The 26,634-nt window shown below is 42.4% G+C and overlaps 1 protein-coding gene across 1 annotated transcript in view; it reads right to left on the reverse strand.

The window, feature by feature from the left end:
* Nucleotides 1–24,279, reverse strand: part of PODXL (podocalyxin like) — a 148,064-nt gene extending 123,785 nt beyond the window's left edge. Inside the window, exon 1 of the mRNA XM_082253521.1 lies at nt 23,743–24,279. Within this exon, the coding sequence (XP_082109647.1) occupies nt 23,743–23,785 (43 nt within the window). The 5' untranslated portion in view covers nt 23,786–24,279. The remainder of the gene's footprint in view (nt 1–23,742) is intronic.
* Between the last annotated feature and the right edge of the window lie 2,355 nt (nt 24,280–26,634).

A 26,634-nucleotide genomic window follows, 5' to 3' on the forward strand; every position in this document is an offset into this window, starting at 1 on the left:
GGGAGGACTGGGCCAGGGGGCAGGGGGGAAATTGCCCCCTGGGCCACGCTGATGCCCTGTAAAAAGGCTGCACCGCTTCTGCCACAGACATGCCTAAAGCCTGGTGAAGAGAAGTAAAAAGTCCCTGCCACTGACCTACTGAATGCGAGTTGAAGACAAGGACAGAGCGCACCAGTGTCTGGTGGTGTAAACCGTGTCTGAGCAGAGGCCGGTTCCATGCCCCACTGGAGATTCTTCTCCCCCGGCAGCCCCAACCGAGCTGTCCCACCTCCCCCTGCTGGCCAGGTCAGGAACCCGTATTCAGCCGGTAAGTAGAGAGTATCTGAAGCAGGGCTTCAGCCTGGAATGGGGGGTCAGGAGAAGGATTGGGAGAGTGAGAGGGGGTTGAGGGAAAGTGGGAAGGGGGCAGAATCGCGGCACCATGGGCCTCTGGTTTGTACCTGCCCCCTGGGCTGAAAGTTGCCAGTCTGCCCCTGATCTCCACGGTGCCGAGCAGTGAGCACAAGGCCCACTAGTGGATGTCGTTCCCTCAGGCTACCCTCATGAAGTCTGTTTCTGATTGTTTAGTCAGAGACTTTCAAACTAGTGGCCTGCTGGAGGTCCTTTTTTAGGGCCTTGGCAATGCTCATTCTGTTCCTCCTTGCACAAAGGAGCAGATACTGGGCCTGCTGATTGGTTAAGGACCTTCTACGGCCCTGTCCTGCACTTCTAGAGCAACTGCTTGTCTCCTGGAATCACCTGCATGCTCTTGAGACTGTGCTGGAAGACACATCAAACAATGGCAATGGCAATGGCACGTATTGATGTGCCATCCTTGAGGAGTTGGGCTGCCTGTGCAACCTCTATAGGGTCCAGGTATCGCCTCATGCTACTAGTAGTGATACTGAACCTAGCCAAATGCAAAACTAGTGAAAAACAGTCAGAAAAGATGAGTAGGAAAAAAAAATGTCATTGCCTTCACCTGTAAAACCATTCCTGTGTTGGATGAGTCTAATTGTTGCCCATCTAGTGCACCTGTCGTTAATTTAGATAACACCAAAGCAGCTGAAACATATTAACAACCCCCTCTGCTACTTAACTGACCAGATCAATAATCCCAGGATGTTGACTTGATGCTATACTCTGATTAAAATGTGTTTCTCTAATTTTTTGGAGCAGTATATAGATGATTTTATTGAATCCTGTTGTAAAAGTGCATTGCTTTAATAAATTGACACATGGGAGCAAAATGCCATATTCAGTCATTACTTTGATGAATGAGTATTTCCTTTTACTTCAGCAACAGCATAAACTCACTCTTGTGAGTGTAACTATGGGACAAATCAAAAGTGATATATACAGTATCATGCAGTCTATCAGTAGGATTTACACAGCAGTCTTTAATTTTTGGAGTGCCGGTTCACATTATTGCGGCTGCGGAGATCGCATGTAATTCAGAGCGCACTGCTCCTTCATTACATGCGATCTCATGTGCGGATGCGAATTCAGCCATACACTTTGTATGGCTGAATTCGCACTGTATCTGCACCAAAGACGCACAGGACCCTTTTTTCAGCCGCATCAGGATCGGATCGCACAGTGGTTCACACTTGTGCGATCCGATCCTGTGCGAACTGTCAGATCGCACTGCGATATGCGATCAAACTGGGGGTGTCGTTAACATTTAATTGACACCCTCTGCGTATCGCATATGGCAGTGTAAACTGCCAGAAGTGCGGATGCGATGCGGGAACAGGCTGCGAATTTGCAGCCTTCCCGCATCGCACAAGTGTGAACCGAGCCAGAGTCCCTCCTGTAACATAATCGTATCAGCTGTTAATCCTGTCTGTAAGTTTGTTATTTTTTTCAACTTTTTTTTAACTTCCTTTAACAAACCGAGCTGTCCAGCAAAAGTTTCAGTAAGAGGGTTGAGACAAACCATCTAAAGCTGACAGAGGTACCTACAATGGTCAACATTTTAAAACCTAAAAGACTAAAACTGTTGCTGTAACTTCTAAAATGTGTTAACTAAAGTTAGTCTTTAATTTTTTCTTATGTAAAGCCACCTACCACTACCCTCTTCACTGGTTGACAATGATACTTTCCAAGGTTTGCTCTGTTGCTTCACCATAGAGTGGAGCCACCCTAAGACAGGAAATATGTTACTGGTTGTACCGCCAGTATATATATAAAACTTTGTGCTATACACTGCACTATCTTCTGATCTCAACAAACTGTAAAAAGCAAAAATCTCTCTTTCTGCCAGCAATGTATTATTAACTATACTACACTATCTGTTAAACTCACTACACTCTCCCTGAAGGAATTCCACTTATAAATCACCCACTGGCCAAGGGATCAAACCCACAACCTCTCAATTGCAAGCCTGGTATTCTGCCACCTATGCCATTGTCAAGGCTGTTTAGGCTAAACACTCTCTCCCTGCCTAACTAACTAACTAACTAACTAACTAACTAACTAACTAACTAACTAACTAACTAACTAACTAACTAACTAACTTCTATCTCTAGAAGTTAGTTAGGCAGGGGGAGTGTGTTCAGCCTAAGCAGGCTTGATGGTGCCATAGGTGGTAGAATACTAGGCTTGCAATTGAGAGGTTGTGGGTTTGCTTCCCTAGGCCAGCGGGTGATTTATAAGTGGAATTCCTTCAGGGAGATTGTAGTGAGCTTAACAGCCACCCCTGAGCCATGATTGGCTAAAGTTAAAAGGCACCTGCCTTTGGCCAATCATGGCACAGATGATTTTCTTGGCCAAAGCATGGAGGGCAGAATCACATAATGCACTGCCAGTGCACAGTGCATTATGGATGCAGGAACTGGAAAGTTCTCGCGAAGAAGCCCATTTGTTCGCCATTCGGCGAATGGGCTGTGTTCGAGTCAAACTTAGGTTCGACTCGAACATGAAGCCCATCCCTACAAACCAGTGCAAAACCTATTTTAGGAAGTTGAGCCGCAGCCGAGTTTTTATTCCCCCTTGACTATCCCCATCAATTGAATATAGCAGCTGGAGGGGGTTGTACACACGCTGTGGCAAAAACTATACCTTGTTGTGTTTTACCGCTAGCTAATGTGACCCACTCAAGTGAAAAGAGTTGCACTGAAATTGCCCTGCAACTGCGTGCAATGCAACCACCATGGACCACTGTACAGAGTGGCAGCAAAGGTTGCCGCTCATGTAAACAAGCCCTAGAGACCAGTCAGAATTGCTCTTTTTTTACTGCTCTACCAACTTGACTATCAACTTTGTGATTTGTTCAGAATATCTACCTTTATTCTAGTGAATTAAGCTAATGACATTAGGTCCATTTGTCCTCTTCGCTCCTTCTAAGACCTCCTGCTCTCTAGCTCCCTTGTCACCTTCTCCCATGCTCACATCCAGGACTTCTTCCAAGCCTCTCCCATCCTCTGGAATGCTCTACCCCAATCTGTCCGACTATCTCCTAATTTGTCTACATTTGGACTACCCCTGAAAACTCAATTCTTCAGAGAAGCCTATCTGTTCCCCACCTAACAACTGTTCATTTATTTCTCCATCAGAATCCCTGATTCCTACTGTATTAAAGTCTGATGTATTCTACTGTCAACTCTCATGTTGTAAGGCGCGTAAACTGTCAGCGCTATATAAATCCTGTGTAATAATAATAGTAATGCCTCTCCATCTCCCACATAAAATGCCTCTTAAACTGAAAATGGCAGCCAGAATTATTTACTGGTGTCAGGCTGGACCAGGAAAATCCTGGTTTTATATTTTGCAATCAAATGCTTTGTGTTCACAACCTCCCACCTATCTCATAACTTTCAGCTTTTTCTCTTTATTTTCAGAAACATCTAATTTGTCAAGCTGGACATATCTATGTCTGTCACTGCACCAGCCTTATTTGTGATAGCACAGGCATGTTATTTTTATTACTATTCCCACCATTATTCACAGATAAAATGAGTTACTTTTTCCAGTCTCTATTTCCAAACAGTTGTAGTTCAAAAGGCTTCTGGGGAGTATCCAGAACAAAGTGCTTAGTTTATAAATGTCTCACACTAACTCTATCTTTTTTGTCAGTAGATTGCTGATATTTTAGTTAATTTATTTAATTACGTATTTTGATGTCATTGAATAGTCATGTCATGCATTGTTTTGCTTTTTTTGATATAATATACACTATATTACCAAAAGTTTTGGGATACCTGCCTTTACACGCACATGAACTTTAATGGCATCCCAGTCTTAGTCTGGAGGGTTCAATATTGAGTTGGCCCACCCTTTGCAACTATAACAGCTTCAACTCTTCTGGGAAGGCTGTCCACAAGGTTTAGGAGTGTGTCTATAGGAATGTTTGACCATTCTTCCAGAAGCACATTTGTGAGGTCGGGCACTGATGTTGGACAAGAAGACCTGGCTTGCAGTCTCCGCTCGAATTCATCCCAAAGATGTTCTGTCAGGTTGAGGTCAGGACTCTGTGCAGGCCAGTCAAGTTCCTCCACCCCAAACTCGCTAATTCATGCCTTTATGGACCTTGATTTGTGCACTGGTCCAAATCATTTGGTGGAGGGGGGATTATGGTGTGGGGTTGTTTCTCAGGGGTTGGGCTTGGCCCCTTAGTTCCAGTGAAGGGAACCCTTAAGACATCAGCATACCAAGACATTTTGGAGAATTTCATGCTCCCAACTTATTGGGAACAGTTTGGGGATGGCCCCTTCCTGTTCCAACATGACTGCGCACCAGTGCACAAAGCAAGGTCCATAAAAAAATAGATGTGCGAGTTTGGGGTGGAGGAACTTGACTGGCCTGCACAGAGTCCTGACCTCAACCCGATAGAATACCTTTAGGATGAATTAGAGCGGAGACTGCGAGCCAGTCCTTCTCGTCCAACATCAGTGCCTGACCTCACAAATGTGCTTCTGGAAGAATGGTCAAACATTCCCATAGACACACTTTTAAACCTTGTGGACGGCCTTCCCAGAAGAGTTGAAGCTGCTATAGCTGCAAAGGGTGGGCCAACTCAATATTTTATCCTACAGACTAAGACAGGGATGCCATTAAAGCTCATGTGCGTGTAAAGGCAGGCACCCCAATACATTTGTCAATATAGTGTATATATCCAAATTTGCATAGCTTAGATTAGGTCCATTGCAATCACCTTAATTTATTGAAACCACTGCAAATAGATTTCACAGAGCTCCTCAAGACTTGGGTTGTGCATGCTTCTTTTCCGAAAAGCAATCGACGGAGGATCGCTTTTCAAAATGGGACTAAGCAACAGCTGTCTTGCTGTCTCCCGAATGCCTGTTTTATTGTTTGCTTTTGTTTGTTGCCAAACTGCAAATTACAACGGGAGTGATGCGCGGCAACTGCAAGCCAAGCATTTGGCTTTCTAGATTGTGGCAAGGCCCTTTGACATGAACAGATGACATGGTCACATTGACAGGCAGTGCCAAGTCGAGGTGCCGCATTATATTTGCTGCATGTGAAGCATCCAGCTGTATAGAAGACTTTAGGTAGGTAGTCTGGGAACAGTAAAACCATTGCTCAAATGTCTGTTTATACCAGTGCCTTTAGCCTATTTGAAAAGTTGTGTTGTTGGTAAGCCTGCTTCCAAAACCCAATGTTGTAACTTCCTCTCTTTCTAGTTGCTGATCAAAAGTCACATTCATTTTCATCAAGAAGGTCTGAAACAGATTAGTTGCTAAGATAAATGAGGACATATATATCACATATACTGGGTGCACCAATGAAAAAGGATTCACAAAGCACTACTGGGTTTTCTAAAGAGGGAGAACAGCCTGTTTTCTTTCAAAATTTCCCATTTGTGATTAAACCTCAAACAGAGCCTTAAGCCCCGTACACACGCGTCGAAAATTGGCAGGGAATTTTCGGCCAACGTCCGATCTGCCGATTTTCGGCTTGTTAGTATGATGCGTCCGACAACCAACTCCGACTTTTCGGCCAAAAAAAATCTGGTGTGCAGACTATAAAATTTTTGTTGGCCGTCAACACAACGGCCGATTTTCGTGCAGTCAGTACAGATTTCGACAGGGAAAAATCTGATGAGCAAGTCTGGGCATGCTCAGTGAAGAAAAAACACAAAGAAAACAAACCAACACATGACATCACTTCTGAAGTAGAATTTTGTTGGCCGAGAAAATTTGTGTGCAGTCTAGGCACATTCCAACCAACAAAACACAACTTGGACAAAAGTCGGACGATCGGTCGGCCGATAATCGTTGCGTGTGTACGGGGCTTTAGGCTGGCCATACATTTTACAATTTTCCTTTAGATTTACCAAAAACACAAGGTCAAACCTAAACACTTTCAATTTTTATGCAAGAAGCAAGGCCCATGCACTACATAGTTAAAGGTAAATCTAAAGGAAATGGAACAAAAAAAGTGTATAATGTATTGCCAGCTTTACAGATGGGGTGAGTGAGGACAAGTCACTGCTCTGATTCATTCACTTTTGTGTAAATATTCCACATTGAGCTACTGAGCTCTATGAACAGCAGCCTTTGCAGAATGTAAAGAGAAACTGAAAACATTTAGAAATGAACCAAGAGTGGCACCTTCTTTCTGCATATTAAAATTTAAAATATTCTGGTTATGGGTTCCTGCCTAAAAATATATTTTTTTAAAAGTTAAGTTTTAGTTTTGACCATAATTTCAAAAAGAAAATATATACAAAATGTACAAAATCAACATACATTCACTTTAGTTATCCTGTATAAAGAGCTTCAGAAACCCAATATCCCATTTCCCAGCAGACACAAGCACAATTAGCATTATCACTGAAAGAAGCACCGGCCAGAACCAGCGATAGAATTATCAGCTCACATGGCTGCTATGGTGCCAGAGCATGGGATCAGGACTCCCATCTTCTGTGTCCTGTAAAGCTGTGCTCTGTCTGACTCTATGCATACCTTAAAAGTATTTGGATGAGAAGCTAGCATAGTGATCAGAGCTTTCAAACTTTTAAAAAGTGTGTGTAAATATTCAAATACAATTGCTGACAGCTGGTATTGATTCTGGTGAGGGGTTTGCAATTATGGACTCTGAGAAATTCTCCTTCTACCTCTGGCCAGAGTAGTCACACTTTAAAATAAGTAGTTATTTATATGGCTGCACCTTCACTTTCTTCAGTTTTTCTGCATGTTTCAAATGTATAAAGGTCCCTAAAGCTCATGTATAAAGGTCCCTAAAGCTCATGTATAGAGGTCCCTAAAGCTCATGTATAAAGGTCCCTAAACCTTGGTCCCTAAAGCTCATGTATACACGCTCTACTATTCTCTTCTTCAATCAACCCCGCTGTACGCTAATTTAGTTCAGTGCTTTCTAGCTTGGGCCAATTGCTTAAAGACAGGTCCCATGGCTTGTTTTTAAAAAAGCAACTTCGGCTTCTATACTCACCTGAACTCCAGAGCGGCCCCCTGCAGACTCACTGGTCTAGTGATACAGCTCAGGTCCTCTTCTAGATAAATGACACCCAATATTCTTTAACCCATGCCCCCCCCCCCCCCCACTGGACTCACAAGAAAAACAAAAACTGCAGAGAGTGGGGCCACATCTTTATGTTGTTGCCTGACACAACCAGGCAAAAGATACCTGGAAAAAGGTATGGATACATTTTTTTTTTTTAATTTTAAGGGTACTTGGGTGTTCCAATGGTGGTGAGCACCCCCCCCCCCCCCCAAAGAATAAAAATTCAACATTGTTAAAAGTAGTGTTATATTAAAAATACATATGATTTGCAGTCCAAGTCCATCTACTGATGACTTTTTGAGGAATCACATCCATAGATCTCAAGGGTTCATGCTGGCACTTGTAGTCCTCCACTGGTTGGGGGGGGGTTACATACCCCCAAAAGTGATAGACTACTTGACGCAGCATGTACCCCTGAGATCTAAGGATGTGACCTCCTCCTCCCAGCCCTCTGCTGGTGTCAACAATCCTCCTCGAACAGCAGCTCAGCTGCCACCCTTTCTGTATGGGGTTTTGCCAGGCTCCCTCATGACATGTTTCATCCCTGGTGCCCAGCCTCACCTCAGACTGAGCAGGGGGTCACTGACTCAGAGGCTGGAAGTGGGTGAAGCTAAACACTAGGAGGAAGAGGAGGAAGTTACATCCTCCTCCTCCGAACTCCGCTCTGAATGCTGGGGCCTTCAATAGGTGACATCAATGATTGCTAGACATCTGGCGATCCTAGCAACCAGGCAGTAGCGGTGAAGCAGTGCTGCAGTGGTCTTTTTTTGGGGAAATTTTGAATTAAAATCTTACTTTGTATGACCAGCGTAAAGTGGTACTCATCCCCTCCCCTGTTTTTTACTCTTACCTATATTCCTGGGCTCTCTACAAAACCTATACTCACCTGATTAGCAAATCTAGGACTGTCCCATGGCAATCCACTGTTCGGGTGACAAACATTGGGTCCTGTGCTGCCATCTTGGTGCTCTTCATCTGACTACCTTATCTGGGTACCCAGGCAGCCAGCTACTGATGACACCGCACACCCACCCTCTGGCTTTCCCTCTGCCCGATCCTGCAGTATCCTGAGGGATGTGATAACAAAATACCAGGAGCTTGCAAGACCACGGACATGTCATACTGACCTCGACCAGACGCGCAAGGGCTGATGGGGATTGTTTTATTTCTGCATCAAAAATGCATGGAAAGTAGGTTATACAGTTTCCAATTGCATAGTTCAGACCAGTGCTTGCAGTTACAGAAAAAAAAGTAGAACATGCTGTATTTTTCCTGCCCTGGAACGCTGTAAAACGCATAAAAAATGCACTGGAATGCACCTAAATGCTCCAAAAAACGCAATGGAACGAACATGTCCTTATTCAAAGTTAAGATACAAGAGGGGGAAAAATGTACTGGACTGCATCAAAAACGCACCAAAAAGCATTAAAACTTGTCAAAAACGCACATGCAGAAAAGCATCTGGATATATCCGAATCCCCAAATTACTTTTTTTTTACCGAATTCTCCAAATAACGAAACTAAATTCATCCGAATTTCCAAAATTTGAATTCAAACTGTAAACATATTGTTGAAATCAAAGACTGTGTGTTATTAGTGTACCATTTCGAAATAATGCTGTCTGCTGTCAAAGGTGATTCAGGTGATAAGTCATTGTAATCATTTGATGAAGACTTTTCTAAGAAAAAAAAAATAAAAGAAAAGCATCTGGAACGCATCCCGACTGGGTTTCTATGGTGTGTACTGGCCCTTAAATATCACATATCTACGTATATCTGGATCTCGTGATCAGATTTTATTTGATCGTCATTGAATACAACCTCGGATTAATATATACATCATATTCTACTTTTGGATTGCCAAGGCTTGTGATAGGTTTACTTTAAAGTGTTTTTGCTGCTATATTGGGCAGAAATATTGTTACATATCAATGCAAATCATTAACAAAGCCCAGGTCCAACCAGTCTCACTATTCTTGCAGCACTGACGGAACGCACTGTAGCACATTTAGATCTCTCAGTAAAATTGGCTTTTATTGGTATTCATGACGTAAAAGTGTTGCAGGTGGCAGACTGTACCGTCTAAGTCGCACTCTCCCACCATAAAACCCTAATGTGTTGCTCTAGACAAACTTCTCTGTTCTGCTTACTCTGTTTACATTACACTTGCTAGACTTTTTCCATTCGCTCTATGAGCAGTAAAAGTTTGTTGCCCGCTTTGAGAATGATGTAAAGTACAGCCGCTCTTTGTTTTACTCCAAGTTGCTTGTCTGCCCTCTAAAAAGGGTTATTGTCTCTTTGTTGAGGCTGTATGGAGAACACATGCATGATGCTTGGGCATGCTGTAAAAGAAATATTTGAAGAAAATACACAACGGGGCCCTTGAATGAAGCACTAGACTTTCTACACAGACTAGAATTAGAAGAGGACCCAGTAAACTAAGATTTCAGGCTCTTGAAGTGCCTAACAATGCATGACAAAAAGAAAAATACAACTGCTACAATAACAAAACATCAAATAAAGTGCTTTATACCAATGTTGTAGCTTGTATCTACATAATAAACCAATATTTGGTATTTTTTTATTTTGTTAATTACAGTTTACAGTTACAATTACAAATGGGTCTTGGGTATGGGAAGTGTCTGAAAGGAAAAATATTTGTCCCTGATGTCCTTCCAAAAGGGCTGGCTCACACTGGAACATGGTGCCGGAAAGGTGCATTCCGTGGGCGTTTCTCTCACCGCACATGAACAAGCCGCCCCTGCAAGATTAATTGGTAATGGCACCCCAAATGGATCTGAGTTTGCCGTCACCAGACCACAGTGCCATGCAGTTTGGTGCTGCGCGGTCTGAAAAAGTAGAGCTTGCACTACTTTTTCTGAGTCCCGGTACGTTTGCAGTCCACTGAAATGAAGGGGCTATCAAAACTAGAATGCATGGGCCTGCAGGGAAATGCGCATGTTCTAGTATGAACTGGTCCTTATTTCAAGATGACAACTGCAAACCAATTGGATGCTATGGGCATCACAGACAATTTCTCTCCAGAGCTTTTACATATATGAATTGTTAAAAAAGAAAAAAGAGGGCAACAGGTGCTGAGACAAAGGCAGAACTCAGTCCCTAAAACTAAAAGGAACCAAAAAGTAAATTTTGCCCATGGGACTTTGATGTGTTGTGCCAAATGAAATTGATAACATTATGTTCAAAAACAATACAAAATTGATTTCATATTACAGTTAAATTCAAACAAGTTTGACATTATACATGTCCTAATAAAAACATGTTAAAAACAGTTGTTTCAACTGCTGTGTAAGTATGCTTTCTATATTAGGGGATCTACCACCACCTCCCTTTTAGGTGGTCCTATTTACATATATATTGAAGTTCATCTTTTACATATTTGCTTGCTTTGCTTATGATATGATCTTCCCACAGGTTCACACAAACCAAATAATTTTGTCTACTGAGGAAGTAGGCATTGTTCCACGAAACACGTAGAGAGCACCAATTTAAGTGCTCTTGCAACTTTGTATACACACACACATATATATATATATATATATATATATATATATATATATATATATATATATATATATATATATGTATTTATATATATATATATATATATATATATATATATAAAAAATTAACAGGAATTTATGTATATTGTGATATGTTTATCAGGACATATATAATGTCGAACTTGTTTGATTTTAACTGTAATATGAAATACATTTTGTATTTTATTTTTTGTTGAATTTTTGATTGTTATCAATTTCATTTTGCACAAATCATCAAAGTCCCATGGGCAAAATTTGTTTTTGGTTCTTATGGATTATTAAAGCCTCTCCAAAATTAAAATTCTATCTTGAAGTAATACTCCACCAAAACTGCAAGGGTTACCTGTTTGTATGGTCTAGGGGACAGTAAAAGCACCCTTCATGGGCAAAAAGAATTCCCCCATTCTCCGGCAGTGAACTGTCCCTCAGCGTCCTTACATTCAGAACTATATACCCTGCATTAGTCTTGATGGTGTCAGAGGGCCTCAGGCTGCTGGCATGTAGGGGAGAAGAGGCTGCAGGGACCAGTCTAGCAGTGCCGAGGAGCATTCAGGAGGTAAGTAAACATACTTTTCAAGATTTTCTAGAAAGAAATGAGCAGTTAATCCTTGCAGTGTGGGCGCAGCAAAATGGCAAGAGAGAATTTGTAGGTTTCCTGGAGTTCAGCTTTAAGGGCAAGTTTGTATTTTCATGAAAAAATGAACTACCGTAACTCTAAATATCTTGGCCACCCCTCTGCACTTCATTGCAAAAAGCAGCTGTGATGCCCTGTGCTTCTAGGGTAGTGGTCTGTAGACTGTACACTGCAATGCATAACCCTGGAGTGAGCATACATCACATTGCTCACAAAGGCAAGTACTTATTGGATAGCAAGACCACACTATGGTGCTGAACAATTAGTAGCAATTGTTTCTTCTGGGACACTTTACAAAAAAGCCTCAGGTGCACTGGGTTTTGTGGTATAAAGGCTGCTACACCGAAAGCATGAGCACAACCGGGAAAGAGGGACAGAGCGTTGTCACCCATGAGCACAACTGGGAAAGAGGGACAGAGCGTTGTCACCCATGAGCACAACTGGGAAAAAGGGACACAAAGTTTTCACCCATGATCAAAACTGGGAAAGAGGGATAGAGCTTTGTCACACAGGAGCACAACTGGGAAAGAGGGATAGAGCGTTGTCCCACAGGAGCACAACTGGGAAAGAGGAAAAGAGCATTGTCACCCATGAGTACAACTGGGAAAGTAGGACAGAGCGTTGTCACCCATCTGCACAACTGGGAAAAAGGGACAGAGCATTGTCACCCATCTAAAACAGTATAAAATAACCGCGCTAGTGTGACAATGAAAACGCTGCAACTTCAAGTGTGACAACACCCCAAAAAATTATATTCACGCTCAATAAGTGAAATATGAACAAAATATATAGTCCAAAAATTGAAATAAAATATAGTTCATAAATTTTGGTACGAAAAGTGGTTGAAAATCCACATCTGATGGAGAAACTGCTTACCAGAGATGAGTAAATAAATGGCATGTAACTCAATCCTGTTTCTTTCAAGAAATGCAGAGTCCGGTTGTGATGTGAGTAAAGTGTAATGGCATCAAATAACCCTCAATTGAAAAGAAAAAAGGCCATAGCATAATACCGGAAAAATTGATAAATAAATATTGTAAAAAAACGTGACCCAGCACCTCCAGAGTTAATGGAAAATTAAAAAATATGCGAAAACACCTCAAGGTGATATATAGAGGGATAGGAATAGGTACTTCTTACCAGAATGAGTGGAAAGGTGCACAATATGAACCTCTAATAAAATGCAGAGGGAGGAGGGTGCACAGTGGAAATCCTCTTCCAAAGGGTAAATGAGGCAGGGAGAGGGGTGAAACAATAATCCCTACACCCGGTAAAATTGAATCCTTACCAGACCATGGTAAGGAAAACACATCAATAAGACAAATAAATGTTGATTGAAGATACAGGGAGACCACACACTCAGACCAGTCTTTTCAGATGTATGACATTAAAGGATGATATCTTTTTTATGATAGAAGAATAATTCCTCTGCTATGCCGGCCAATTGCACAACTGGGAAAGAGGGACACAGAGTTTTCACCCATGATCGCAACTGGGAAAGAGGGATAGAGCGTTGTCACTCAGGAACACAACTGGGAAAGAGGAACAGAGCATTATCACCCATGAGCACAACTGAGAAATAGGGCCACAGACTTGTTACCCATAAGCATAACTGGGAAAGTGGAATAGAGCTTTGTCACCCATAAGCACAACTGGGGAAGCCAAACAGAGCTTTGTCACCCATGAGTACAACTAAAAAAGAGGGATAGAGCCAGTGTTGCAAACCGTCAGGGGAGGACTGGGGCAGGGGGGCAATTGACCCCTGGGCCGCTCTTATGCCCTGTAAAAAGGCTGCACTGATTCTGCCACAGACATGCCTAAATTATTACTGGTGAAAAAGTCCCCAATGCTGACCTACTGAGTGCAGGATGAAGACAAGGACAGAGTTCAGCCCCCCCCCCCCCCTCCAGCATGGATGGTGTAAACTGTGTCTGAGCAGAAGCCGGTGCCATGCCCTGCTGCAGACTCTCCCCCCGCCAGCCCCAACTGAGCTGTCCCGGCTCCCCTTAACCGCCCCCTGCTGGCAGGTTGGGAACCTGGATTCCGCCGTGGGTAGGTAGAGAGTACCTGGAACAGAGCTTCAGCCTGGAATGGGGGTCAGAAGGAGGCCGGAAAGAAGGAGAGTGGGAGGGGCCAAGTCGCGGAACCATGGGCCTCTGAATTGTATTGAAAGTTGCCAGCCAGCCCCTGCCAACCGTCAGTATTTTTACTGGTAGCCAGTAAAAAAATGGGCACTTTTCGCCTGCCAGTAAATGCCATTGACAGGAAAAGGTTGCCAGATGGCTGTGACACTCAGAGCGGAACTGCCCATGCACAGTTCCTGTCCGGAGCCAGCTGAGAACATCCGAGTGCCTGCTATAGTGTGTTCAGGTTGCACTGGTGGGGGGCAGGTCTGGTGGAGGCGGTGCCTGAGCCTGTTGTGTGATGTCATGGTGCATGGGAGCCTAACAGAGCAGCCGGAGCCTCATGTGCGGGTCTGCTGGATTGGAGCAAGGCAAGCCGGGAGAGGACCACCTGACGTGGAGAGACACTGTCACTGTGACTCAGGAGGGGACGTGTCTTTTCAGTTTATTTGCAGGGAAGAACAGACCCGCTTACAGCAGTAATGTTTACTAGTTAAAAGGTATGCCCAGCGTTGGATAGAAAGTTACTGCAAGAACACTAAGCTCCCAGCTATGTACAGTCTACAACTTACTTAATACATTATTTCTTAAACTTCTAACTAATCTCTTCTGCCAAAAGTCCTAATTTACTGTAATATGAATACTTATAACCAACTAATTTATACAGGCAAACCAAATACTGAGATCAAAGATTGGCCATTGTTCATACAACTGGGTATATATTACTTTCCAATGTAAAACAAGTTAGGAACTTTGAAGATATGTTATAGATTAATACAATAGGTAGCTTTCATCGTTTAAAAAAGAAAAAAGATTTTTGCATTGAAAACTAGCACTAGCCATAACAATAATCACCAAATATAGTTCTATCTGCTCATATCCTTTTTTCATGTTATGGGGTGATATCCGACCTACTAAGCACATGCATCCTGTCAATCTTAAAAGGCAAGCTCCAGACAGGATGGGCAGGTCTGGAACTTGGGGCACTCCCACCGCAGATTTCGCTATGGCAAGAACTTATTTAAACAATGTAATGAGGAAGTACAGTTCTTAAAACTCTGGGTGAAGGGAGGTGTCAGAATCAGAATATGAGTAACTTATAATAATATAAAATGAGTCATATTCATTGTTTCTTAACCACCTAAGCCCCAGAAGATTTTACCCCCTTCCTGACCAGGCCCTATTTTGCGATTCGGCACTGCGTGTCTTTAATGGAAATTGCGCGGTCGTGCGACGATGTACCCAAATGAAATTGACGTCCTTTTTCTCCCACAAACAGAGCTTTCTTTTTGTGGTATTTGATCACCTGTGCGATTTTTACTTTTTGCGCTCTAAACAAAAAAAGAGCGACAATTTTGAAAAAATAATTTTTTTTCACATTTTAGGCCAATTTGTTTTCTGCTACATATGTTTGGTAAAAAAAATCGCAATAAGCGTATTTTGATTGGTTTGCGCAAAAGTAATTGCGTTTACTAACTAAGGGAAAGATTTCTGTCATTTTTGGTGTTTATTTTTTTAACGAGTAATGGCGGCGATCTGCCATTTTTTCTGCGGGACTGCGACATTGCGGCGGACAGATCGGACCCTTGACTGACATTTTTGACACTTTTGGGGGTACCAGTGACATAACTACAGTAATCAGTGCTATACATATGCACTGTTACTGTAAAAATGACACTGGCAAGGAAGGGGTCAACTTTATTGGTGATGCAGTGGTTAAGTGTGTCCCTAGGGACACACCTAGGGACTAACTGTAAAGGGGTGTGGCTAGTGATGTAACCACAGAGACATACGATCCTACATAGCAGGATCGTATGATCTCTGCAGTTACATCAGGGAGAATGACAGGCGGCTTTGTTTACATTAGCCGCCTGCCTTTCTCCCTCTCCACAGGGAGATCGCGAGTGACCAGTGGACATCGGGTCCGCTGGTCACATGCGCAGACTTGTTAGGGAACGAGCAGGGGCGGGAGCACGCCTCCGGCGGCGTGCGCTCGCCTCCTAGAGGCTCTCAGCTACGTAGTACATGTCACTTTGCCTGTACGGGGCTGACCGCCGCAGTAAATAGTCGTGCGGCGGTCGGCAAGTGGTTAAAGGGTTAGTTCACCTTTATAATAAAATTGTCAATGTATTGAAGCATTCCCATTATATTAAAAGACACTGCTCACATTTTTAAAAATAAGCTTCTTTTTAATGCCATACCTGTAGGCCACCTGTGGTCTCTGTACAACCCCCCCCCCCCCCTCAATACTTCAATTAAGGCTGATAGGCTATCCACTGAAGGAATTTCGACTGGTTCATCTGTGAGCTCCAGTGAGCCGTGTAAAGGTTATTTTTTTCTCTAAAATAATAAACATGGAATTGCACAGAGAGGCCCAAAACCTCCTTTTCTGGAGTTCCCTGCCGGCAGTCTTGATTCCTCCTCTTCTGAATCTGCCACCATAGCGAGCAACTTGCTATGGGTGCAGACGTTTGGGTACTCCTGAGTTGGGCCGTATGCATCCATAGACACATACAGAGTGGCTTGGCCCCACCCCCCCCGCTATCTGCTAACAGGATTTGATTGGCAGCAGCAGTGGCCAATGGCTCTGTCCCGTGAATTCAGAGAGAGAGGAGAGAGTCGCTACAAGACGGGCACATAGCTGGATCGAGTGATGAATATTTAGGGGGGCGAGGGGACAATACTGTTACTGGGACATTTTTTTAACTTAATGCAAGGAATGCATTAGCGTAAAAAAAAAAAAAATGCCTTGGCTTTAGAACCACTTGAACCTCTCCATTTCCCCTTCAATTTCATTTGTTTGGAATGAGCAGTGCATACTAGTTGCCGTCATGCCGTCAGTACAAATTTCCTAGGAGGGAGTGAGAGAGGATGACTACATTCTTATATAGTGGGAACATGGAGAACAAACATAGCCACCCTCCAACAGGAAGTCGGATCGGATTTTGGGGATTTGGAGAAGTCAGAGAGCAATAGAAGGTAATTTTCCGAGTTAAGAATACATACTTGAATAGATTTATTTATACCAGGAATATATTTTTTTCAACCAAAGTTTAGTGTCACTTTAACCCCTCATTATTTTATCCAAATCTTAAAAATGTTTTGTCTTTAGTTATACTCCAAGAAAAAAAATGGGACACTAACCTCTCAATAGTACGGTTTATTTGCAGAATAGTCATTTGATAAACACAGTCAAGACAATAGAAAGGAAATCCCTACCCTACCGCCTTCAGGGCCCACATGGGAAATTCAGACACGTACGCACACAGCAGGTGGGAAAACTGAAGTGGTAGATGACCATTATATGATTCATACATTACAGCCAGACTGTGCAATGTTAGAGCTGTGGAAAGAATTTATGAGGGATGACATGATAAGCTGTGATAATAACCCCAGTGGAAAGATCACACAGGGTTACCACCTGACAGATATTTGCTGGGCCTGGTTAGTAAAAATGGTGCTTGATATCAATGCTATGAATAGGACAGAGATAGGAAGGACAGACACGTTTCCAGGAAACAGGGCAACCCAACATTTGTCCTTTTCCCACGTTGTGTGGCATAGCCAGCCTTAGCTATGTGTAACCGTCATAGTCCCAGTCCCACAGGATACCATCTTGCCTTGTCAACAGTAGAACCAACTCATTGATGGCATTTCTTAAACTCAGAGAGGCATAATACTTCCAATAATGTCAACCACTGAATATTTTCCAATTGCACCACTTATCTGACAGCAACTCTAGAATGTTTCATATAAATAAAAGGCGCTGCAAATACATAATTGTATACATTGCCATACTGAATTAAATGAGCCAAACAATGTAAAAGCTAAAATATCCAAAGACACTGGATGGATGTTCATACATACGGCTGTCTTGCCAACAAATAAACACATGTACGGTACGTGGGGTAAATGTCTACGGAGATGGGAAGAGGGAGGGCTACAGGCACCAGTAACTGGCTTCACCATTCCCCTAACCACCAAAAAAAAGAGAAGTACCACAGTTTATAGGAATGCCTTTCCAGTATAAATGGACAAAAGTGTCAATGCAGACTTGTGACAAAAAATCAAGCTCATGAATCCACTTTGGCACACTTTTTTGGAATCAATATATGTAAAAAATGAGAACTACCAAGCTCTTAACCACTTGACCTCCAGAAGATTTACCCCCCCCCCTTCATGAAAAAAAATATATATATTTATTTTTTACCTTCTGCTATAAAACATATCCAATAAAAAAAATAGAAAAAATCAACTTTCTTAATAAATTTAGGCCAATATGTATTCTGCTACATATTTTTGGTAAAAAAAAATCCAAGAAGTGCATATAGATTGGTTTGCGCAAAAGATATAGTGTCTAAAAACGATAGTATATACAGTGTAATTCTTTTTTATTTTATTTTTTTTTAATACTAGTAATGGCGGCGATCAACGACTTATAGCGGGACTGCGATATTTCGGTGGACAATCGGACACTGAGACTTTTGACACTTTGTGAGAACCAGTGACACTAATGGCTGGAATACAGGGGCCGAATATCGCCCGATCGTTCGACCACCGACTTATGAAAAAGTGTTCATTGGTCGAAAACGTTGCCAACATACACAGGCCAAATATTGCCCGACCGTTTGACCGCCGACCATCGAAACAGTGCATGCGTGATGATGTTCTACAGATTTTAAATGAACAACCTTAACACCAACGTATAGAATATCGTTCATTCGCAAATGAGACAACAGAATTTTTCGTTTTTTTTTAAACGGGATTTTTCGTTCACAATATCGATATCGGTCACTGATGGCTGGGCATTAACGAGTAGAATATCGTGTATTCCGGCCATAATACAGTGATCAGTTCTAAAACTATACACTGTCACTCCACTAATGACACTGGCTGAAAGGGGTTAACATCTAAGGCGATCAAGGGGGTTAAATTTGTGCCTAACAATGTGTAATGTGTGTGGGATGTGCTGCTTTTTACTAAAGCACGGGCTGACCGTCCACAGTACATTACGGGCGGTCGGATCTTAAGTGGTTGCCACAAATGTATTCTGCTCTATGAAAATCTACACAAAATTAAATCCTACACAAATGAACATACTCATAGTAAACTAATAAAAAAACAACCAAATAACTCTTGTTTTTGTTTTCACAGCTGAGCGTAACAGCCATATATTTTTTTTACTGGCAACCTTTCCTGTCACTGACATTTAGTGGCTGGAGAAAAGTGCCCATTCTTTACTGGCTGCCAGTAAATATACTGATGGTTGGCAACACTGGTACCGCAGGTGGTTCTCTAGCTGTAAACCAAATGAACAACCTCCTGCCATCTTAAGAATGCTCCAGTAATAAAGTGTCACAGATCTTCCGCTATTTCCAATACAAGCAAAACTTTGCAGCCCCCTCCAGCCAGGGGAAGAACAGACAATCCACTAAAAAACAACAACAACAAAAAATGGGCACGCCAGCCTTGGGCATTACCTTTGTAATAACATTTATTTAATAAATAAAACAGATGAACACTCACAAATGTCATGAAATGTCTAGCATATCAGTATCCACAGTGTCATAGACAGCCAGGATCCCTGAAAATGTCCCAATCATGAGAATACCCTCAAACTGGCTAACACATTTCGAGGGGAGATACCCTCTTCCTCGGAGGGCTAGCTGTAGTGGCAAAAGAGGATTAATGTTCATAAATGTAAAGTTATGCACATGGGGGCTAAGAATATGCATGCATCATACATACTAGCGGGAGTACAACGGGGGGAATTAATGGTGGAGAATGATCTGGGGGTTTTGGCAGATCTAAGCTTAATAATAACATGCAATGCCAAGCTGCGGTTTTCAAAGTGAGCAAAATCCTATTAAGAGAGGTATGGACTCCAGAGAGAGAGCGCCAGTTTTGAGCACCAGTTCTCAAAAAGGATATCGGGGAACTGGAGAAAGTGCAGAGAAGGGTAACCAAACTGATAAGAGGCATAAAGGAACTCAGCTATGAGGATAGATTAGAGAAACTGAATGTATTTTCTCTTGAGAAGAGAAGATAAGGGGGGATATGGTCAACATAAGGGCTCTTTCACACGGACGTTCTGTATGTCCGTATATCACCCCATCCGTTTGCGGGTGATATACGGACATAATGCTTGTCAATGGGATTGCGGATGTCAGCGGATGACCATCCGCTGACATCCGATTTTCATCCTTTCAGTTCTGTTACGTTCTTTGAAATGGAACAGAACCCTATTTTTCCTCCGGAAACGGAACTGATGCAAAATCGGATGTCAGCGGTGTCATCCGCTGATATCCGCAATCCCCATATACTAACATTATGTCTGTATATCATCCGCAATCGGATGGGATGATATGCGGACATACGGAGCGGATGACACAAGTGTCATCCGTGTCCGTGAAAAAAAAAGTACAGCAGCGGAGATAAAAAATGAGTGGCCGTGTGAAAGAGCCCTAAGTGGTCCATATAGTGAACTTGGTGTTTCGATATTCACTTCAAGGTCATACCAGAGGACAAGGGGGCAATCTTTACATCTACAGGAATAGAGATTCAATCTCCAATTAGGGAAAGGTTTCTTCACAGTAAAAGCTGTGAAAATGTGGAATACACTCCCTCAAGAGGTGATTCTGGCCAGCTCAGTAGATTTCTTTAAAAAAGGTCTGGATTTTTTCCTAAATGTACATAATAAAACTGGGTACTAACATTTATAGGTAAAGTTGATCCAGGGAATATCTGTTTGCCTCTTCAGGGATCAGGAAGGAATTTTTTTTCCTATGTTGTAGCAAATTACATACTTTGCTGGGGTTTATCACTTTCCTCTGGATCTGGGATTGTATGTTTTTTTTTTTTTTTTTTGGTTGAACTGGATGCACGTGTTTTTTTTTTTCAACCTGATTAACTATGTAACTATATAGTGAGCCTTGAGATTTTAGCAGACCACACCACATGAATATTATCACAGTGTCGCAAATGGTTCTCCAGCAATTGTGAATTACAGGTTACAGTAGACATAAATATACTACAGCAACCTGTTTCAGAGAACCACAAATGGCTCTAAAGCTTGTGAAACTACAGGTCTCAGCAAGCAGAAGATGGTATAAAAACCTATAAAATAGAGACACAGATTATTTTTTAGCTTTTGTGGAACTATAGGTCCCAGTAGGAAACAGATAGTAAAGTTGTATCAGAGTACTACTGGTGGTTCTCTAGCTGTTGTGGAATTTGAAATCCAAGCAGACCACACCTCAGCAACTTTTAACAGAGTACCCCAAATGGTTCTCCAACAATTGTGGAACTATTGCTTCCAGGTAGCAGAAAAATACTACAATCATCTGTCTCAGGTACAATAAGTAGTTCTTTAGCTTGTGAAAGTACAGGTCTTAACAAGAAGAACCACAGTAAACTAAAACCACAGGTAGTTTTTTAGTTTTTGTGGTCCCACTCCCAATAGGCAGAAAATACTACATACAACAGGTATCTGAGTACCAGGGGTGGCTCAATAGCTGTTGTGGAACTTGAGATTTCAGCAGATCATACCACAACAATCATTATCAGAGTGCTGCAGATGGTTCTCCAGCATTTGAGAACATAGATCTCAGTAGGCAGAAGATAGTACAGCAGCCTGTATGAGAGCACTGCAAGTGGTTTTTTAGCTGTTGTGGATCTTTAGATTCGCAGCAGACTATGCAACACCAACCATTCATTATTCATGCCAGTAGGAAGAAAATACCACAGCAACCTGTCTCAGAGTACTACTAATGATTCTCTAGTTTGTGAAACCACAGGTTCCAACAAACAAAAAGGTGTCATAGGAACTTATAAATTAATCCACATGTGTTTTCTAGCTTTTGTGAAACTATAGGTCTCCATAGGCAGAAGATACTACAGCAACTTGTATCTGTTTTCCAAGAGTAGTTCTTTAGCTGTTGTGGAAATTGAAATTCCAGCAGATCACATCACAGCAACCATAATCAGAGTGCTGCAGATGGTTCTCCAACATTTGTGGAACTACAGGTCCCAGATGGTAGAAGACACTACAGCATTATATATCAGAGCACCACAATCTTGTGAAAGTACTGGTCCCAACAAACAGAAGATGTCATACCAACCTGTAAATTAGAACCACATGTGGTCTAATAATCTAGCTTTTATGGAACCATAGGTCCCAGTAGGCAGAAGATGTTACAGAAAGTTGTATCTGAGTACCACATGTGGTTATCAAGCTGTTGTGGAACTTGAGATCTCAGCAGATCACACCACATCAACCATTATCAGAACGCTGCAGATGATTCTCAAGCATTTCAGTCACACAGATCTCAGTAGGCATAGGTGTGCACAGCCTATTGCATTAGGGTGTGCACCCCAAAGCTCAAACACATAGACGTGTATATACTGATGGTGTCAGTAGGTTTATTGTTATTTTTTATTCTTTTTTTACAATTTTATTTTTTTTGTTAGCCTAGTTAGGGAGCTTTGGTGAAATATCAGGGGTCTAAACAGGGGGAATCTGCACCACAAGGGGTGATAAGGGTGTGCCCAGGCACACCTGGCACACCCTGTGCGCACACCTATGTCAGTAGGCAGAATATGCTACAGAAAGTTGTATCAGAATATCACAAATTGGTTATTTAGCTGTTGTGGATCTGAGACCCCAGCAAAACACACTACATCAACCTTAAAAAATTGCCGCAGATGCATCTCAGCATTTTTGGAACTACAGATCCCAGCAGGCAAAATGTATTACAGCAACCTGCCTCGAAGTTCTGCAAGTGGTTCTCTAGCTTGTGGGAACCAAGGTCCCAACAGACAGGAATATATCATAGCAACCTGTTTTAGAGAACCATGGTTGTTTCTCCTGCTCCAGCTCCAGCTAAAGGTCCCAGCAGGCAGATCAAACAACACCACACTAATGGCTGGAATATCCGATAAGAAACTCGGCCGAAAATTTCCGTTCAGCGAGCGATCGGCCGATATTCTACTCGCTAATGCCCAGCCATCAATGAGCGATATCGATATTGAGAACGAAAAATACCGTTTGAAAAACACAAAAAATTCTGTCGTCTCGTGTGCGAAAGAACGATATTCTATGCGTTGGTGTTGAGGTCGTTCAGTTTAAATCTGTATAACCTCATCACGCACGAACGCTGTTTCGATGGTCGGCGGGCAACGGTCAGGCGATGTTCGGACCGTGTATGTTGGCAACGTTTTCGACCGACGAATACTTTTTCAAAAGTCGGTGGGCGATATTCTAATCGTGTATTCACACCATAACCTTAGATTGTACGCTCCTTGAGGGTAGGGACTGATGTGAATGTGCAATGTATATGTAAAGCGCTGCATAAATTGACAGCGCTATATAAGAACCTGAAATAATAATAAATAACAAACAACACCACTCTTTTATGGAACTACAGGTCCTAGCAGACAGAACATACAACAGCAACCTGCACCAAGATACCACAAAATACCCAAGAACATATTAGAATGCTGCAGGTTACTTGGTCAGAGAGACAGATTGGCAGATTGAACTTTATACCAACCAACCTTATTGGCGAGGTCATTGAAAAATAATGAATGAATGGATAACCTTCCATAGATTCCTTTCTTCAATGATGTTTCCACATTGTGACAAATTGAAATCAGTTACAATGTATAATGTTGAAATCAGTTACAATGTATAATGTTGAAATCAGTTACAATGTATAATGTTGAAATCAGTTACAATGTATAATAACAAACCTAGTTATTGACTAAACAAACTCATTGTCATCATTTAATGGGAAGTCTTCCAGGGTGTGAATTGAGCTCACATGCCTTTTATTGCAGAAAAGCTCTAACAATGAGTGCACCAAATTCCTGCATGGACCGTGTGACTCCATCAGTAGGGAAGGGAGGGGATGGGTGCCTACAGCGGGAAGATTTAATGAATTCATCAATGCACTCACCCACAACAGAGAGGACCCCCAGCACTAGGCACAGGATGGCCATGACTGCTTCAGCTGATGATGATGACCACTTCACAAGGAGAAGCTTCTCTGCTTATCTCAGTTCTCAGCAGCTGATGAGTTGCCTTTGGCTGCCTAATCTTATCCAGAGGCTTCACCCATACACTGACTCAGCGCTGGCAAAGGGATCCTTATCCAGGGTATGAAGCTGCTTGCCCTCCAGATCACAGTCTTCTCAGTCTAAGGCTTCTTCTCCATGGGCTGTGTGCATGTAGTTCAGCACCCTCCTGCGCTGTGTATTGCTCTGGGATTCCCTGCTAGCTCTGCGCTGCACTTGTTGCTGTAAATCCCCCCCACTGCCTCTATTACTGATCTCTATAACAAGGAGGGGGGGTTTGACATGGACAAATCGGCTCTCCACTAGGAAAAAGTTGGGTGGACCAGCCCACCAAACAATAACATAGGAAACTCCTCCATCTGCAGCCCAGACCAAGATATGTGCAGGATGCGAATTCAATGGAAATGACCCCATGAAAGGAATTGGCGAGGAAGTCCTGTGCTAAAACAATCATTAGTGGATAGGGTGCTGGAAGAGTCCAGGCACACAATAAGATTTCTTTTTTAACCCTTGTTACCATGGTGCTTGGTGATGAGCATCCCCTGTTTGCCAAATGCTGATAATCTGCACCAGACAGCTGGGCTCTGGTGGGGGGGGGTTACATGAAGTCAGATTAACTAGAGCCCATCCCTTTAATTCCTAACATCAGTCAGTAAACACTTTATATACTGTAAACTGCAACAAGGTCAGCAGAGACAAAGCAAGAAAAACAACCTGCTTTCTAGAGCAAAAAATGACCTAAAGGATTAGGACAACCCAGCCAGTACACGTAGTAACAGGGGGAGGATGGGCATAGGGTGCCCTGACCTATTTGTGACTGTTTTTGCAACTGAAAGAGGTAAAAATGTGTAATAGTGTATAGGTTATTATGAGTTTACTGATCTGCTGCAACCTTATAAATTTGCCAGATTAAGATTCCGCTTTTTTTTTTTTTTTTTTTAATCGGCGCCCGCCCTTAATTCACCTTAATGAACCCAACTATATAAGGCAGAAATAAACCCACAACAATATAATTTTTCTGTATATGCAGTGAAGCATGCTTGTTATACTCACTGTGGAACCTAAGGGGTTAATCCTGCACATTGTGTAAAAAGGCTGTTTGATCCTGTCTTTTCTGATCATCTCCATAGGCATGCACAGGGGGTGAACAGGGGTGTGCCTGGGCACAGCCTAATCACCCAGTGCAGTGCAGATTCCCCCTGCTGATATTTCACCAAAGCCCTCCATTGGGGTTCCTCAAAAAAAAAAAAAGGTAAAAAATAGTAAAATAATAAGATTGTAAAAAAAAATACAAAATTAAAACATTAAAAATAAAAAACGACTGACACCGTGCACTGCCCTATAGTGACACCAATCTCTGCCCTACTGACACGTCCACTGCTCTACTGACATCGTCCATGTTTTAGTTTTTTTAATACATTTTAAAACATTTATTTATAAGAGTGTGTGTGTGTATATATATATATACTGCCTAGCCAAAATAAAAGTCGCCACCAAAAAAAAGGTCACGCACATTGGACTGACTTTAGCTTTGATTGCGGCACACATTCGCTGTGGCATTGTTTCTATAAGCTTCTGCAATGTCACAAGATTTATTTCCATCCAGTGTTGCAATATTTTTTATCAAGATCTTGTATTGATGATGGGAGAGTCGGACCACTGTGTGAAGCCTTCTCCAGCACATCCCAAAGATTCTCAATGGGGTTAAGTTGTGGACTCTTTCACAATTTGAGCCAGATGAATCCATTCCTGGCATTGTCATCTTGGAATATGCCCGTGCCATCAGGGAAGAAAAAATCCATTGATAGAATAACCTGGTCATTTGGTATATTCAGGTAGTCAGCTGACCTCATTCTTTGGGCAAATGCAGTAACTATCCAATAGGACAGTTACTGCATGCTTAGTTTAGTTAGTTGTTTACTTAAATCCAGGTGGCAACTTTTTTTTGGGCCAGGCAGTGTATATATATATATATATATATATATATATAAATATAGATACACTATATTGTCAAAAGTATTGGGGCGCCTGCCTTTACATACACATGAACTTTAATGCCATCCCAGTGTTAGTCCATAGGGTTCAATATTGAGTTGGTCCACCAACTACAACAGCTATAACAGCTTAAACTCTTATGGGAAGGCTGTCCACAAGGTTTAGGAGTGTGTCTATGGGAATTTTTGACCATTCTTCCAGAAGCACATTTGTGAGGTCAGGTACTGATGTGGATGAGAAGGCCTTGCTTACAGTCTCCTCTCTAATTCATCCCAAAGGTGTTCTATCTAGTTGAAGTCAGGACTCTGTGCAGGCCAGTCAAGTTCCTCCACCCCAAACTCACTCACCCATGTCTTTATGGACCTTGCTTTGTGCACTGGAGTGCAGTCATGTTGGAACAGGAAGGGCCAACCCCAAACTGTTCCCACAAAGTTAGGCGCATGAAATTGTCCAAAATGTCTTGGTATGCTGACACCTTAAGAGTTCCCTTAAAGAGGAAGTAAACCCTCCTCTGACACTTGTACCTATAGGTAAGCCTATGATAAGGCTTACCTATAGGTACTGTAAATATCTCCTAAACATGCACCGTTTAGGAGATATTTACCTTACATGCAGCCAGTGACGTCATTAGCGCATGCACTCTGAAGGAACGGCCACTGGTGCTGTTTCTTCAGAGACCCGTGCCGTGACTGTCGGCTCCCGCGCGCATGGCCGGATGCCGCGATCCCGGAAGACGGGCGACTGGACATGTTGCCCGTCATAGAGGTGAGCATACGGCA

This window comes from Pelophylax lessonae (assembly GCF_965119305.1).
Source record: "Pelophylax lessonae genome assembly, chromosome: 4".
Classification (NCBI taxonomy): Eukaryota; Metazoa; Chordata; class Amphibia; order Anura; family Ranidae; genus Pelophylax; species Pelophylax lessonae.